This window comes from Mesocricetus auratus, unplaced genomic scaffold (genome assembly GCF_017639785.1).
Source record: "Mesocricetus auratus isolate SY011 unplaced genomic scaffold, BCM_Maur_2.0 Super-Scaffold_100006, whole genome shotgun sequence".
Taxonomy (NCBI): domain Eukaryota; kingdom Metazoa; phylum Chordata; class Mammalia; order Rodentia; family Cricetidae; genus Mesocricetus; species Mesocricetus auratus.
Genome location: NW_024429190.1, coordinates 66,099,378 through 66,117,658, shown reverse-complemented (window position 1 = coordinate 66,117,658; position 18,281 = coordinate 66,099,378). Strand labels below are relative to the sequence as shown.

General features: G+C 40.2%; 1 protein-coding gene across 4 annotated transcripts in view; it reads right to left on the bottom strand.

Moving 5' to 3' along the window:
* The window catches only part of Slc4a4 (solute carrier family 4 member 4), a 397,268-nt gene that overhangs the window by 170,556 nt on the left and 208,431 nt on the right, over positions 1 to 18,281 (bottom strand). For all 4 annotated transcript variants that reach the window (XM_040747371.1, XM_040747372.1, XM_040747369.1 and 1 more), the window contains 2 exons: positions 11,860 to 12,020; positions 4,082 to 4,261 (listed from right to left, as the gene is read on the bottom strand). In XM_040747371.1, the coding sequence (XP_040603305.1) occupies positions 4,082 to 4,261; positions 11,860 to 12,020 (341 nt within the window). The remainder of the gene's footprint in view (positions 1 to 4,081; positions 4,262 to 11,859; positions 12,021 to 18,281) is intronic.

Sequence of the window (18,281 nt, the reverse complement as noted above, 5' to 3'; positions counted from 1 at the left end):
GGCTTTTGTCCCAGCCAGATCTAGTCCACACCAGTGTCGAGGCAGCCTGATCTTGTAGTCACACCACATAGCTCAAGTCAGATTCAAAGCAAAAGAGCCTGACTAATCCTGCCTCTATTTCTCTGGATTCTAGAACTACCACAGCAGCAACGCCAAAGGCCATGATTCCTTCCTAGTGATGGTTCTGCGCTGTTCCCACTACCCGTTACTTTCTAAATATCCAAAGCTCTTCTGTGCTCATGTCAAAGCAGCTACATGGGAAAGAATGAGGCATCATTTTCCTGACTGGGTGAAAACTGGAACAAAGAGTCTGGATACAGAAGCCAGGACTGCGACAAGGTGCACGCCTGCTTAAAGGGGAGGGTGGGGAAGGCAGTGAACTGAAGCTGAACCCAGTGGCATGCTGAGCAGCAGAAGGCTGTGGATGTCTATAAATACAGAAGAGCCCCTGGGGCAACACTGATAGTGTAAGGAAAGCTGTGTGAGCCCCAGGAGCCAGCTGCCCTGCTTGGAGCTACCACCTTCCCCGACTCCTCAATGCCTTGTGAAGTAGTTGTCCCTAGCCTTGGATGTCCAAGGTGGACCAGGATTCCTCTTATAGCCATGTAAGCAAAAGCATGGAAGGTTCAGACTACGAGGAGAAATGGCCTCGGCCCCTCCCACTGTTACACAATGGGCACTGACACCATTTACCAAAAAAGTCTGAAGAAATACATAAAAATTATTTCTATGAGTTTCTTCCCAAAGAGGAAGCTACCCAAGCAAAAAGTCCAGAAGACACTCCTTGAATATAACTGAATGCATTTGTTGAGCGATTACTGTCAGCTACCATTCAGGCACTCACGTATCTCACTGGATTTTTTCATTATTTCTGTTTTACAGACATCAAAATGGGCTGCACTATTTTTCCAATTCTTCAGTAGGAAAAATAAGGAACTTTTTACTAAATAATAGTGAGTTCAGGCCGGGTGTTGGTGGCGCACACCTTTAATACCAGCACTTGGGAGGCAGAGGCAGGCGGGTCTCTTTGACTTCAAGCCCAGCCTGGTCTACAAAAGCTAGTTCCAGGACAGCCTGTTTCAGGGGTGGGAGTGGTGGGGGGGAGTTCATGATAATGAACCAAAAGGAGGGAAGCATAGGGTGAGTCAGTCTGAATGATTACACTATCATGTATGTTAACGAAAGAAAATGAAACAATAAATATATGTTTTAGGTTTCACTCACTGGTCAGTAGTGTTTCAGTCTGTCCTCTACTAAATCAAATAGGTTTTTAACTACCAAAAAAAAATCTTTTCAATCCTAGCAGATTACTTGTGTTTTAGAAGCTGTATACAGTTAAGTACATGCTCTGAATTTCATCTGTGTTGTAAGTATTTTCTCCATTACTTTTTAAAGTTTAGAAAGAACTGAACCAATAATAAAGCAAGTCCTGGTATCTAGAACTTGCTGGCCTCTACAGTGTGAACACTGCCTTTGTAGCAGAGTTCAGCTGCTTACTGGAAGCCACTGGAATCAACATTGGGACCCGGTGCACGAGGGGACCAGAAACAGACCCATTTTATAGTATTTACACTCTCACACACAGGTGGAAATCACCACAAGTGCACAGATTATAGTAAACTGTCACCAACCAAGTAGGAAGTCCTTCATGTTGAGTATTGCCATAGTCTTTTACTATATTTAATTGAATGCTAATGGGATTTAACAGAAGACGCAAATAACACACTGCTGGCAGAGTCTCCCCTCACAGTTGGATCTTGTGAGCAGACGAGAGCTGACTCTGAGACACCAGTGGAAACTAAACAATCCTTGACTTAAGTGGCTCCATGCCATTCAGCTATCTGTCATGCTGTAGCTGGCATAGCCAAAGCAGTCTCTGTCATGGAGTCCTATGTCTATATTTAAAGCTAAGATGATTTACATCTATCTAGGCTTTGCATGAGGATATTACAGGCCAGCTCCAACTACAGTCAACCTAAGATTCTTGCTTATTAGAAGAGCAATGACAACTATATAATTCCTTACTTTCAATGCTTATTCAAAGAGCATTACATAGTCCTTAGGTATATTAAGTGATTAAGCCCTAAGACACAAGAGTAACTGTGCAAACTTGCAGATTAAGAACAAGCACCTGTAGAAAGCCAAAAGCGTGCCACCCCATGATTTATGATCATGTACCTTGGAGGCACGTGTAACTCATTGCTGTAGGATCTCTCAAAGCCAAATCTTGCCTATGATATTTAAAGAGTTGGGTAACACAAAGGCCAATAATACCACATTTGAAACAAACTAATCATATCCTATGCTTCAGGGTATAGGCTGATCATTTGAGAAGCCAAAAAAAGAACTGCCTGACGTTCCCATTTGCGTCCTGCCCTGTGTGTAGAGCATTGCACAAATGAGAGGAGAATGATGGAGGCAAGTTCAGCTTCCTCTGCAGTCCGGGATCTACCGAGAGGACAAAGTGTTGAAGAAGGAGCAATCTTAACTCATTCCTTGTACCTCACATCCAAATACCTTCTCCAAAAGCTTGGTGGCTGAGACTTGCCCATGTCTAGTTTCCACACTGTCTGTAGTGCATGAAAAGGCAGCTCACCCTTCTGGAGAAAGAGCACCATGGCAGCCAGCGACTCCTCAAGGCAACATATGAGCATGTACAACTACATGAGTACATGAGTAGTACCTCTATGTACTACTACTGATACAATGATTTAAAGCAAACAAAACCTCTACCTGTTGTCTGAGTTTTTTTTAAGAAACTTGACATTTAACTGCCATCATTGCAGGTACACATGCTGATTAAAACAAATTGTTCGTAAGATGAATTACAACAGCCAGCTCAAGCAATGGCACTGCCAGCCATGGAACAACCTTTTCTTCAAAAATAAATCAACAGGCATATAAAACCCAAGATACCTCTGTTGACAGCAGTGTTCCCAGTAACAGTAGAAGCATAAAACCACAGCAGAAACATTCAAAAATAGATTCTCTTTCTCTCTTGTGAATATGCTTTATTGAAAGCATTCATCCCTTAATTATTTAATACACTGTTTTGGTTTAAAAACATGGAATTCTGTTTATAGTAATCTATCTTCAAACCATTGGCTTTGAATGGTAAGTGAGAAAAATGGCATTCCTGGAAATGGATTGACTGGGATCACATTCATTTTGTATAATGATTTTAACCTGCCTTGTGTCTGAGAACATATTCTATAATATTATGAAAGTGCAGGTGACTACACCGGGTTACAATTTCCCTCACTCTCTTGGTACTAAGAAGACGTGATGGTGGTAGAGTCTAGGGCTCATTCTACCAACTCAATTCTTGCTTGACTCTGCCTACTACACCTTCATTTCCCACACTTCACAGAAACTTGTTTCCTCTTCTCAAACTGCACCCAAACATAAAATTTATTTCCATCGATGGGAATGATGCCAAAGATAGACACTTTGCAAGAAGTTGTGGTAAACACAATAAAATAAATGTAACAAGAACATGGTACCTTTCCTATTGTTACATAATGAGTTAATAATCCATCTTGAGTAATTATATTTCCATCTGAATATGATTATTATTTATCATGAAATCAACTGCCTTTTCAGGTGGCAAAAATAATTTTGAGTCATACACCAGTAAGATGAACACTAATAGATTAGACACAAACAGCCATCTTAAAGCAAAATGTTGTTATGTGATATTGCAAAGCATTTATCATATCTTATTAGATACTCCTAGTTGTTGTAAGACATAATCCCTGAGGCACTCAATATTTATTGTCTGCAACCTTGCTGATTCATCTGAAATCCTCAGTTGTTTCACCGAAGAGTTATTAACAAGCCACTTTAGTCAATCAGCACAGACACACATGAAGAGGCCAGGCACTGTGGCTTTGTAACCTACAGCAACAGTGAAACTTTTCCACTAAGATTGCACACCTGCCCAATTGTATAAAAAGGATCATGAAATGACTGTGGCACATGACCTTGATATATTAAGAGGAGGGAAGAAGGATTCCAAGGGATGGAGTAAAAGGTGAGTGGCACTTGAAGAGACAGCAGCAGCCAGCTGGCTTTGCATTACCATTATCAGGGTTGGTGAACATCCTACTTGCACTGGAGACAGTTTTCCCGATGTCAGCCAGGGACCGAAGGTTGGACTTCTTGGTTTGATGCCGGTGTTTCCGGAGCAAAGTATATGTGACCTTATCCTTAAGGTCAGGCTTCAATAGTCCTGCCTCGATCTGGTGGTCAGCAATCATCTCTGATAGAAAGCAAAGTGACACAAATATCAGACATCAAACCATGAAGCTAACTGTCAACTCTAACTTTGTGGATGTCACCTCACCACCAAATCTAACATCATACATTACTCCAACTTTCCACTTTATATGACGGGACAGAATGCTGGCATTAATGAGAGGGTTATAAACATTCTAGCATTAACTGTCATTAGAAAGGAAGAACTGTCCTTACTTCTTTTTATTTTTTTAATAGCCCAGTTATGGTAAGTTCCCCTAAAACAAAGTTTCCATGAGAAACACAATTAGTAAGTAATTTTCATTTTTCAATTTAAAAAAGTGAGGTTCAAATCTTCATGCCTGTAGTACATAACATCAAAGGTATAAAAAAAGAAGAATGAAAGAAAGAGAAGCTGTATATTGTAAAATCATGAGGAATGATTTTTAAAGTCTTATCTCCTCAGTTCTTCTAAGTTATGTTTTCTTTAAAACACCTTTTCCAATTTCAGAACAACTAATGAAGGAAAGATTAAGCTATGAAATTATACACTAATCTTTTCAGAGGCATTAGATTTAATTTTCCCAGTCAACTCCAATTAAAACCTTGTTTTCAAATACAGCTGGACTAACCTGTTTTAGAAAATTTTAAATCTTAGTCTTACTACAAAAAAATGTTTCTATTCATTCTTTACTGTTTTAACTTTAAAAAGACAATGGCTTTGGGGTCTGGAGAGATGGCTCAGGTGGTACAGTCCTTCACCATGCAAGCAGGAGAGCATGAGTTTGGATCCACAGCACCCACATAAAAAGCCAGGTGCCGTGCTCTCCACCTGTAACCTTGTACAGAGGGGAATGTGGTGAAGAAAGTCAAAGCCCAGGAGTCCACGGGTTCCATGAGAGATGTCATCTCAAAATATAAGGTGGCTAGCAATTAGAAAAGACACCCACCACAACTCTGGCCTACACTCACGCAGGTACACACATCCCACACATGCTCACACACACACCAAATCTTATTTCAGTAGAAAACAAGCCTCCTTTCTCATAGGCAAGCACATTCGCAGCCACAGGTAGCCTGAGCATGCTATTCCTATCTCTGCCTCCATTCGGGGTGACACAGGGCAGAATCTGTCTGAGGTGTGCAAGGAGAAGCACTTCATTGCACACCTTCCTCCTAGGAAACTCCTCAGGGGAGGGCAGTTCAAAAAGGAGCCTGTTCTTATGCAAAAGTCTGGCAGCAAATTCGGTGGGTGGAAGGACAACAGACAGCCTTAAGGAACCCTGCACTGAAGAGAAGGGGCAGGTGGCCCCAGGACCTTGCTAGCGACTCATGGCACTATTATCGTTGGTCCATCTGTAGAGCAAGCACTCAGCCTGACAGTCTACATCTAGAAGCCAGCAATTTACACAGTGGACAGTCGGCCATTTGTAAGCCAAGAAGAGGCTAAATCAAGGGTTTTCCATCATTTGCCTGGCACAGAGGCCATGCATGTACAGACATTAACCACTTGGTAAGGGACCTGGAGGAGGCAGGAAGTTTCTCTTGTGAAGTGTTTTGGTTTGGAAGTGGCCTTCAGCTTTGGGTATTTTTAACCACACAAACCCCACTCAGTAAAAGCCTGAGAATGACCCTGGAAGTACAATTAGCTCTCTGTCCCACAGTTCAGTAACTAAGTGCCTTCAGACACAACCCTCTACTTTCCCTGTAAGTCCCATTCTGAAAGTCCATTTACAGAAGAACCACAAAAATAAACAGCCCCAGCACATCTGCTGCAAGTGTTATCAGACTCTCATTCCAATGCCAGGGCTGTGGGTTAAAGTGTTTCTTATCTAGCCTTCCTGGCAAGGCTTCTCAATGCATATGCATGCACAGCCGGCCCTCTGTACTAATGCCTGGGAATCACCAGTTAGGCAGGTTACAACAACTGTGTAGCTAAAGGCCTTCATTAAGCTTCCATAAAAATGGCCCACATAACAGGATCTCTTTAAGCATCGACTAAAAAACCTTTCAAAGGAAAGTGGGGGGCAGTAACTTTTATAACCACACTGAAATTAAGTGTTCAGTGTTCAGCTCCCACAGACACTACCAACTGAGAGAAAATGAGCCAAGTCTAGATGACAGCAACTGAAGGAGACCTTGGGGAGCATCAAGTTCAGCTCTTGTTACACAGGTGAGAAAAAAGAGTAAGAAGTGACTGCCCCCCCCCGTACAGACTAATGAGAGGCAGAACCCCGACTAAAATTGAGACCTTTCTCCATTTGACACACTTATGCCCACCAGGCACACTTATGCATGACTATAATGCTAACTAACACTCTGGACGCTTAAGCAGAGGGACTCTGAGTTCCTGGCAGCATGAGCTACAAAGGGAGTTCAAAACCAGCTCGACCCTCAAAAGAGTCAAAAATAATTTATAAAAAAAAAAAAAAGACTAGGCAGAGAGAGAAGCGACCCATGATTCAGTAAAGGGACACCCAAGGCCAACTAAATATTTCTTAACTTCAAAATTAACAATTATGTAAATAAATATATGTGAGTGCGCCTAATAAAGACATTGGTTAGGTCTATTCAAATCATCTATCCCAGTGTGAAAGATTTCACGCCATAGCCAATCCCCTGAGTGACAGTGCTAAGACATTTGGCAAAAGCATACCAAAACCATTCAATATGTTCAAAATTTTTGGATCTTCTACAACTAGAATTCTATACTAATCAAACAATTTTGCAAAGCTATAACAAAAATTTGCACTTATCTTTATAATAAAAACTTAAAGGCCACCCAAATACCTCATAGATTATTTTACAGCTATTCTGTTTTATTTATAGAACAACAGGAAAATATTGATACTTATGTTTTTATCTTTAAGCAAATAAAAATTAAAATGATGAACCATGGGACTGGAGAGATGGCTCAGCAGATAAGAGTGTGTGCTCTGCAAGCACGAGGACCTGAGTTCACGTTCTGGCACCCAGGTAAAAAGCCTAGCATGACTATTCATGCCTAAAACCCCAACATTGTAAGGCAGACACAGCCAGACCTTGTGAGCTCACTAGCCATTCATCCTAGATCATCCAGATAGGGAACTCTTCAGATTCAGTGGGGGAGCTTGTCTCAAGGCAATAAGACCAAGATTGATGAAGAAGACACACAACCCTGGCATCCACCAGTGCATACACCCATATCCTCACACACACACACATGCAACACACACACACACACACACACATACACACACACATACATACACAGTACTGTAATTCCATTTTGTGAAGAAGTACCGTAATTCCATTTCATGTGCATAAACAGAGTTACCCAGAAAAAAAAATGCTGAGATGATAGGCAAAATTAGATTAGGGAATATTTCACTTCTATGGTAAAATCAGGGAAGGTTTTATATTCATAGTAAAAATTCTATGGATTATTTTTAAATGAGCATATATTAATCTTATGATTATAAAGAACAATAAATATAAATTTTAAAATATAAAAGGCAGGGTTCTTTTAAGAAAAAGAAATCAACATACATCAGGACTCACACATCTGCAGACAACCAGAGCTCAGGGTGTATATATGTGTGTGTGTATATATGTGTATATGTGTATAAATACATGAGCTCCAAAAATAGAACTACATTTTCTCATCCATTTCGCATTGTGCTAAATACCTAAAATGGATTACAGCTTTTTTAAACTTAAGAGTAGAAGAAAATTCCATGAACTTGAGTTCATGTATGAATGACAACCTTTACATGTAGGATTACAATGGTGATGCTAATAATAAACCTATTAAAATAACTCTTGAAAACTATGTCTTGTCTTCTGTAATGTTTCAAAGACAATTTTTATTAAAGTACAGTAGTGATCTCTCTCACACACACACACACATACACATACACACACACACACACACACACAGCACAGAGATCCTGAAAAAAATCAGAAGTAAGCAAATTTTAATGTAAAAATGTCATTTGCCAATGACCAGCAGTGATCTTCCTCTCAGGGGCAGATGAGGAGAAACAATAGCGGGTTGACCAGCAAGATGGCTGGAAATCATCCTACTATTTATTAAGTATAATTGTATTTGCTATTATTTCTTTTTCTTTGCATTTTCTGAAGTAAAATTGGGCTGCTTGGAGAAAACACAACACGAGATTTAGAAGTGTGTAGCTATTATATGTGCTGGCATATGCAGGACATAGCAACTTCTACTTCATCCTCTGCTAGGAAAAGATTTTCCTAATAACAAAATAATCACTACAATTCTTCAAATTACTGCACTGTCTTCTGTCATTCAAAATGAAATATGGGCTTTGTACTGCTTATATCTTATTCTCCATGAGTTTTTATTCTATTGGAGGATTTTTGTTTCTTTATTGGGTTGCACTTCTTTAAGCTTGCTCTGTTTTCTCTTCTGTTATGCTGGTCTTTTTTATTTTTTTTTTGTCCTCCCCTTGTTTTGCCCATGATGAGTGGTTTGTCTCTGAATTATTTTTCTGTATTATCAGTAACTGAATGATAGCACTGGCACTCTGCCTCCTTGCCCCAGGGACTGCAGAGCAAACATATTAGTGAGTGATGATACCTCAAAGTGACCTAGTGGTATCTAATTTTAACATGAAATAACAATGTTTAAAGCAAATGCATGGAGGTTGGAAGAGTCCAAAGTCAATAATAAAATGTTATGGAAAATTAAGCAAGAACATCAAATTCGCAATTCATCTTTTTTAAATATAGTAGATGTCAGATCTTCTGTGTTTGGCCACTGGCTAAAGAGGGTCTGATTTAATGTGGGACTCTGTATTCTGCTATATACAGAGAGTCAAGGAGTTGCTAGAGACCAGAAACTCTTTAAGGTAAGTCATTCTGGAACTGAAGACCACGAAGACAGCTTGGCAATAAAGTCCAGCTTTTCAGAACAAAGAAACACATCACCCTGTTGATCGGCTCTAAGACCAGCAAAAATATAAATATAAATAAACAAATAAATGGATGAATATAAATGAATGAATAAAGGTTCTACAACTGCCATTTCCTCAGTCCATACTCTTTGGAATTTTTCTTTTTGTTCATAAAACCCCCAAGCATCTCCCTACCAGACTCAAATCAGACTTCAAGTAGAAGTTTGGCAAGTGACAAGTAGGAAAATCTAGGTAACTAACTACACTAGGGAACAGTATAAGTCCAATAAGCTTGGTGACCTTACTTAATTCTCCTAATGACTCTGAGGGACACTGTGATGCTCAGTTTCTACTGTCAACCTGACACAGTCACCTGGGATGGGCATCTCTGGCAGGGACCACACAGATTACATGAGGCTGTGTACATATCTGTGGGAGACAGTTTCTATTACATTCACAGATGTGACAAGTCCCAGCCTAAAGGCAGACAGCAGCATTCTGGGACTAGACAAAAAGAAGGCAAGCTGAGCTCAAGCACCCACGCCTTCCCTGCTCTCTGTTCCTGGAGATGGATGTGATGTGAGAAGTTCTCTAAGGCTGCTGCCTTTGTGACTTTGCAGCTATGATGGACTACAGCCTGGAACCACGAGTTAAAATAAGCCTTTCTCCCCTAAGTCGCCTGAATCAAGGTATTTTTATCACGGCATCAGGAAAGGAAACTCTGGCGTGCACCTTAATACTGCTTTCACAGATGAGGAAACTCGGTCTCCATGAGTAGCTAAGTACTGTGTTTTGGCCATGACCAGCCACACTAGCAGAGGAAGACTGTCACCCCACTGCAATCCCAGCATTCTTCCTGTGAAACCACTCAGTATCAAATGGAATAAACACACAACTCCATCCAGAAATTTTTTTCATACAGAGCAAAATATACACTCACTGGAAGGAAGAAATGTTGAAATTTCACACAGAGACATTCCATAAGCTCTGGTGATATGAATGATAATTCTGTGCCAGAGTAACCTGACTCAGTCACATAAGGTCTTGCTGGCATCATGCCCCACAACATTCCTCCACACACAGCTTCATGACTGGACATTCACTTCCCATCACACCAGCCCAGGAAGCAGAGGATTTCCATTCTTCCCTAAGACATAAACTCTCTTTTGAAGATAATGAAACTGAGGTGCAGAAAATCTCAGCGTAACATCTAGAGGCAAAGAGTTCTAAAAACCTAGTGTCCAGATAGCCAATTAAAATGAGATTGAGAGGGTTCTCTTTCCAGAATATTAATCTAGGGTGAGGTAATGGCTCAGTAAGTAAGTAATTGTCATGTAAGCATGAGAACCCACGTTCAATCCCCAGAACTCATGTGTTAAAAAAAAATCAGGGATAGTGGTATATACATATAATATCAAACCCTGGAGTGATAAAAACAGGTGGATCACTGTGGCTCAGTGGCCAGCCTGACTAGTCTACTCAGTGAGCTCCAGCCCAAGGAGAGGTGCTGTCTCAAAAAACAATAGCTGATTGCAGCCCAGATATGGGAAGGAGAGCCTGGGCCCTCCCCCAAATGATGTGATGGACTTTGATGATCCCCGTAGAGGGTCTCACTATCCCTGGGGAGTGGGCGGTGGGTTGGGGTTCGGTGGGAAGCATGGGAGGGTGGGAAGGCAAGGGAATGTGGGGAAGGATATGTAAATAAGAGTGTTTCTAAAAAGGAAAAAGGGGGGCTGCTGGAATCCAGTTGCAGAAGAGGAGGAGTGATGAGCAAAGGGGTCAAGACAAGGCTGGAGAAACCCACAGAAACAGCTGGCCTGAACAAGGGGGTGCTAATGGACCCCAGACTGATGGCTGGGAAAACAGGATAGGACTGATCCAGGCCCCCTAAACGAGGATGTCAGTTTGGAGGTCTGGTTAATCTATGGGGCCTCTGGGGTAGATCAGTATTGATTTTGGGAGCCCTATCCACCTAGAGTGGTACTCTCTCAACCTAGACACTCGGGGTAGGATCTAAACCCAGCTCCAAACAATATGCTAGACTTTGAAGATGCCCCATGGAAGGCCTCATCCTCCCAGGGGAGCAGAAAAAGGATGGAATAGGGGGCCAGTGGGGGCAGGGGAGGAGGGGAGGGAGAGGGAACTGGGATTGACATGTAAAAGAAGCTTGTTTCTAATTTAAATTTAAAAAGGGAAAAAATATTAAAGTGATCAGCGATCAAAGAGAAAAAAAAAGAGGTGGTTTCTGAGAAATGAAACCAAGGTTGACCTCTAACCTCCAAAGGAACATAAACACATGCATGCATGCTCAGAAGCACACACAGCCATCCGTCCACATGTATGCATATGAACCCACACATATATCTACAAAAATGCTAATTATGCTAGGAAGTTAAAAAATTAAAATATTTATGCACATTAAATATGATCTTAGCTGTAACAAAAAATGGAGGCTAAAAGAAAAGCACAAAGTAGAAGACTGGCAAATACATCTGGAAGAAAATATTCCAAAATAGGAATAAAAACCATAACCAGAGATGGGCATTATTTCTTAGCGCTACTTTCCTTACTATTTGTCAAATTTTTCACAAATGGCTCATTTCATGACAGAACTCTAATAACAAGTGCTATGGAGGCTATTCAACCACGCTTATCCTAGTAGGCATCTGAATGGAAGGACATTCGCGAACAGGAAGAGGAAGTGGAATGGCATACTCACCCACCAGCTGCGGGAGAGAAGATGCCTCCAGGTCAAGCATGATGGATCCTTTCTCCATACAGGTCCTCAGCTCAAACAAGCTGTGCAGGGACAGCGTGGCCACATGGGGTTTGCTCCATCGTTCCCCACCCTGCTCCACTTTTTCTTCAAACTTAATCCACCTAGGAAGAGAGATTAGTGAGACAGAACTGCAACCTCCTTGAAGGCAATGCCAACCCCTGCCCATGCCCCGGACCAGCACTTCCATAATGTCTCCTCTTGTGCAGTCTTAACAGTTTATTATGTTGTCACCTCTGTCGTCTCCAGAAATACATATAGTCACATGACCCTCCTTTTCTTAAGAAAAAGTGAACCAAAAAAAGTCAAAGCACCCCCCACCCCTGTGTAATCATAAAATCCCTAGTAATGGTTAAATAGGTGGCCATTACATGAGAAAAGAAAAAGAACATACATCTCAAAATTTCTCATGTAGGGCGATCCTGTGATTACAAAGTTAGCACCACTGAGGACATTCTGTTGGGACCTTACAAGATAGGTTTGTGTAAAATGAAGGAGCAACAATGAACCAGTATTTATCTTGAATGGAAAATGTTCAGTTGTTGGTGCTTAACAAGGACTATGTTTTGCCATATCTTCATTGGATGTCCCTGTCTCAGCTGGCTTATGTCACTCTCACTGAGATGCCAATAGTGATTTCTACCCTTGAATCCAGGCTCCACATGTTTAAAATGAGCAAGGCCAGTGGACCACAGACTCACTGTGATGACAATACATCCTCTAGTGACCTTTGCACTGGGACAAACAGCCCTCATCCACAGCTTCTGCTTTCTAAGATAAGTCGACATTTTGAAACAGAGAAAGCAAAGACATTTGTTTTTAAGTTTGAGGAAAAAAAGAACACATTTGGAAGCCTTTATAATACATGTATCATATCACACAGACTCTCTCCTAAGCAGCTAAAGGAAATAGGATGCCTCATTACTGCAATCACCAGCATTCTTCTGCCTTTCCCATTGAACCTCTGAAGGATGTTGGAATGAGGATGATGGGGTTAAATTTTGTTTTCCTACATTTTTGACCCAAGGGTTTAATGATTGAAAAACATTTTCCTAGAATAAGCTAAACACTCACCTAACTTGCTGCAGACGAGAACAAAGGGCAGGGGTCAGAGGAAGCTCTACAGAAGGTATTATTTATAGAACTCTTGACAACCCACAGAGAGGGGGAAGAAACTCACTAAGAGGACTACAAGTGAAACAGATTAAGAGATCATTCACTGTGTTGAAGAAGAGTTTAGGATTTTTAATCACACCCAACACTCATCTGACTCAGAAGTATTTTACCAGAGCCCACCACACTCCTCCCAGGAAGCTTCTCAGAGCCAGGCAACCCTCCATGTCAATGGTAACTTCTGTCTCCACCCTCTCAGCTGTCAAAGTCTCCAATACTCTGTAAAACTCCTTTTGGTAGATATTACACCACCCAAAACAACAAGTGGCCTTGACGTTTAAATGTTTGCCTTTTTATCTCTAGAGTTTAAAAGCCACTTGGGATTGGTCAACTCCAAATACATACACATGTGAGCAAAGCTAAGTGGATAATGTATACAGAAAAAGACCATGAAGTTGAGAGGGAGTAGAGGGAGATATTGGAAAAGTTGGAGGGAGAAAGAAGATGGGTATAAATGAGGAAAATATAGTACTTGGGTATGAAATTCTCAAAATAATAAGAAAATTTAAAATTCAGCAGCACCACCAAAGAGATTCTAAATCTTCAAATATGGACACAGTTTATTTCTATAGAAGTAGTTGAAACATATTCCAAAACAGAATGAGAAACATCTATTATGCCCCTCTCCATGTGTATATGTGTTTGAAATGACATTTTCTTCCTCTTTGGTTGGAATTATTTCCAGAAACATAGAAGGAGCTGGGAAAAAATGAGAATTTTGCATCACACATTTACAGTATTTTATGACTATAACAAAAATAATAATAAGCAATTAAGGTAACTGGGTCACTTCAAAAATAATCATATAATTATTATGATGCTGTTAACTTTGAGTAACATCTTTTCTTGCTTGCTCTAAAATCTTTAAACATGTTGTGGTAGATGTCATGTGAACCATTTTATCTTATGTCTTAATTTTTAGTTTAGGATCAGACTCCAGAAGGTAGAAGTGTTCATAGTGTGTATACATGTATATCAAGTCAGTGCTACCTAGAAATACGCCATCTATAGAAAACACAGCTAGTACATAATTTGTACTCCTGAGTATTCTCACTAGCTAAGAGAATCTTTGATCACAGAATTTAAGCCCAAGAAATATGGCATAGGTTTACTAGGAACTGTAGTGCAATGCTTCAAACAGGCTTCATTTCCCCCTTATCTTTCTTAACTGAGTCCCCATCCATCGGTTGCTAACAATCTGCATTGCTAACCTTATACCCTGAAAGAGAACTAAGCATGACTTGTCTGTAGCAGTTTTCTGCCATTACCTGAAACAGCATGATTGTTAAGTTCTTTAAAATGTTGAAATCTTGGAGACTGAGAATTCCTTTTTGTTTCATTTGGGTGAGCTGTGGTGTGGTGTGGTGTGGTGTGGTATTTGAATCTTCTAAAATTCTTATGTTGGGCTAATGAAATGACTCAGCAGGTAAAAGCACTTCCTATGCTAGCCTGACAACTTGAATTTGATCCCATAGGACCCTTGGTGGAAGGAGAAAACTAACTCCCAAAAAATATCCCCTGACTTCACACACACACACACACACACAAAAAAAAAATATATACATATATATACATACATATATAATATAAATAAAATTTTTAATTATATGTTAAAATTTTGAGTATTTGGTTTTGAGAGAGGTTTTTCTTATTGGGTTGGGTTTTTAAGACATTCTTACTCCACAATCCAGGCTAGCCTTGAACTCATGGCAGGCATCCTGCCTCAGTTTCCCAAGGTCTAAGATTATGGGTAGAGCCACCTCCCCCAGTTTTTATGCTGAAATTCTAGAGCCCAGGGAGAAGACTTTTGCAACTAGAATGTGCTATCAAGAGCACATGGGCCCATCACACACCAAATCTGCAAAGCCCTTAATCTTAAACTTCCTACACTGCAAAACAATGAGGACTAAGTTTCTATGATGTGTAAGATATTTAGTTTACAGCATTCTGTCACTGAAGCCTGAATAGGCTAAGATACTCCTCAATTAACTAAGCAATAGAATCTTGATAAAACTTTTCAAAAACGAGCAAATCCACTGACTCTCCCCTGGCCTGTCTTTTATTTATTCCTCTCTGAAGCTTACAATTGTAGCTAACTTCCTGACTTAAAGCAGAAATCATAGTAAATTCCTCAAGAGCAATGAGAAATCATAAATTCCAGCTAGGCTGGACTTTCAGAAGAGCACCAGTCACCTCAACGAATCACACAGACCTGCAGGTCAAGATTACCACAAGGAAAGGAAGTAAAACCTCATAACTAGTCCACTATTTACAGTTCTATTCCTAAGGGACATATACAATCTCATGGCTCATTTTAGCATTTACTTCCATAAATATTGAATACTGTGATAACAGCGTAACACACAGCTAATAGCATATGGGAATTGGTGCAATGCCTATCAAACAAATCTACTGCTCTAATTGTTCAAGGGATGGTTATACCAATTTGTCCATTTAAATTGGTTATAGTTAGTTTCGTCCCAGAAAGGGTGCATGCTCTGTCTATCTGCCTCTCACATCAAGGACAAACTTGAAAAACAAAGAGTCAACACTCCTCAATTCAAATCAACATCCATTAAAAAGAAGGCTGAGACAGAGAGACCAAAGTTCAGACTATCCAAGTACCAGACATTTTGCAAAGGTGCTTTAGACCCATGTAATTATGTTTTTAAAAACCAGACACTTTTACTGAAAGCCACCATCTACCCTCCACAATCACTATGAATAGCCACATAGTTGTAATGGGTTTCTGTCTCCCCCCTCCTCTTGTTTCAGTACATGACACGCTACAGGAAAATTAATTTTAGAAGTTGGCTTTTTAAATGCATGCAATTACAAAACTGTTGTACCCTTGGAGGAGCAGTTTATGAGGTGAATTTTATTTATTCCAAGGTCTTAGAAGAATAATGATAAAGTGCTCTGCAGTGTAATATACTTTGAGTGGCTGCCAACCAAAGAGCGTTTCACTCGTCTGTTGAAGAAACAGAAAGCCCACTGGGAATCACTGAGTTTTGCAACTTTCCAATCATATGATTAAATATAATTAAGTAAAGACAAGACCTCTAACTTTAAAACCTGCCAGTTTCACGGTGGAAAATCCTCATGACCTTTGCACTAGAATATAATCCAACTGTGTAAAACTACTGATATAATAATGAATTTCTTGCTAATTAAAAAAGTGCTTCATCACACATAAAAAAAGTCAATGCTAGTATATAGCTGGGATAAATGCTATTTTAGGAGAATTCATAAATTTCCAGATCAACTGTAGAAAGTATCACCTATAATTATCTAAATACAATGACATCTAATTACATATGTAATTAGATTCCCCAAATCTTCTTACAGAAAATAAATAAATAAATTCAGTCCAACAAGGATTTTTCTCAGAGTCATCTGCTATAAAAATTCAAAGAACTGTGGGCTATGGAGATGGCAAACTCACAGGATAAGGTACATGCTGCTGGTCTGTGGCCATGACCTTAAAAGAGGTTCCCCAGAGGTGAGCTGGGTCATCGTGCCCAACAGAAACACAAATAAACACTAGTTTGCATTGTGTTCCTGGACATGACACTCCGATGCCCTTTTCCTCTGTTGGCTAATGTTTCTGAGAACTTGTGAGGGTTTTCTTCCTGACCAGGTTTGCCAGTGCAGGTTGGATTACACAGAGGAGGTGATCTTTCACATAGAATCATGCCATATTGGTGATGTTCAGCACTGGCCACTGAAAACGCACTAAGGACAAAGTGAAAATGAGGAGTCACTTTCGAAGAGCTAACCCTAATTCAAATGAAGAAGTGGAAGAAGAGTGAAAAGCCTGTCCCTTCCTCGTGATGTGAGGCCATTCCTCAATCTGTCTACTGTTCACCTGTCAACTGATTCCAATGGGTTCCTGTTTTGTTTTGATTTATGTTCTGTTTTGTTTTATTCTGCTTTGTGACAGGATCTCATTTATTCCAGGCTGGCCTCAAACTCATTATGTAGTCATGAGCCTCCAGTTCTCTTGACTCCACCCCTCCAGTGCTGGGATGGTAGTTGCAGGCCACCAAGGCCAGCTTCACGGATTTTCGGTGAGGGGTACAGGCTTCTTCACCACTTCAAGTGGTTCCATCTTAATTACTGCAGCTATACTCAATGTTGTTTTTTCCAATGACTACACATTGCAAAGGTGCCCTCTAAGAAGGCTAACACTGTACCTCCATCAGTCAATCATACTTTTCAAACATGAGAAGTCTACCCTTTGCACAGTCTTCAGCTTGTGCCCTATTTTGGAAAAGCCACTGGAAATTTTAAAGTTCTAGGAAAGACAAAATGGGAGGAAATGTGAAAAGGAAGACATGGAGCTTACGGCCACTTTAAATCCATTAGCAAAGGCTTCTCTTGCTGCTAATGTTTCATAACTACTCTACTTTCTCAGACTCAAAGGGGCCATCTTCTCTAGTCCTGAAAACATTTTCATTATGTGAGGAATAGGACCAACCTAAAATTTCTAAAGTCGGATTCAAATCACAGTAATGCCAAAGCTTACTATAGGATATTCTTATTAAATAAAATCATTAGTCAACTGAAAAGTACAAACCTTAAAGGGGAAAAAAGAATGATATTTGCTCTAGGCCTGCACTAGAAACTACAGCTGGTTTGAAAAGTCTAGATATTTAGCTTTCTTTGAAATAAAACTGTCTATCTGCTATCAGCTCTTGGTGGAATGCATGTAATTCAGCAGGAAGGCCCTTGTTTAGCATGTGTGAGACCCTGCCACACACAGTCCAAAAAAAAAGTGTCTATCAATGGAAATTTTCAAAGGAAAGAAAAAAATGTCAAACATATTTGTCAACCAGAAAAAAAAATCATGCCACATCATCACATATGGAATTGCTCTCTTCTAGGCACTTAATTTGTATTCATTTGGGAGGTTTGGGGCCTTTTAATAGGGGGTTGGACATTTTATTGTGGCTGGAAAATGCACATCACAAATGGAAGTCAAACATCACTACAGAAACATTTTGACGGAGTGTGTGTCACAAGAAGTACAGATTACGGGAGATCTAAATATTCCCAGAAGCATAATCACTGCCAAAGCTCTCCATAGAATTCAGATGGGACAGCACACTCAGAACCAAGATTTCAATTCTCTACACACCCTGTTCCGTGAGTATGGCTATGAGGCAGGGAGTTCTGGGCATAAGGAGCAG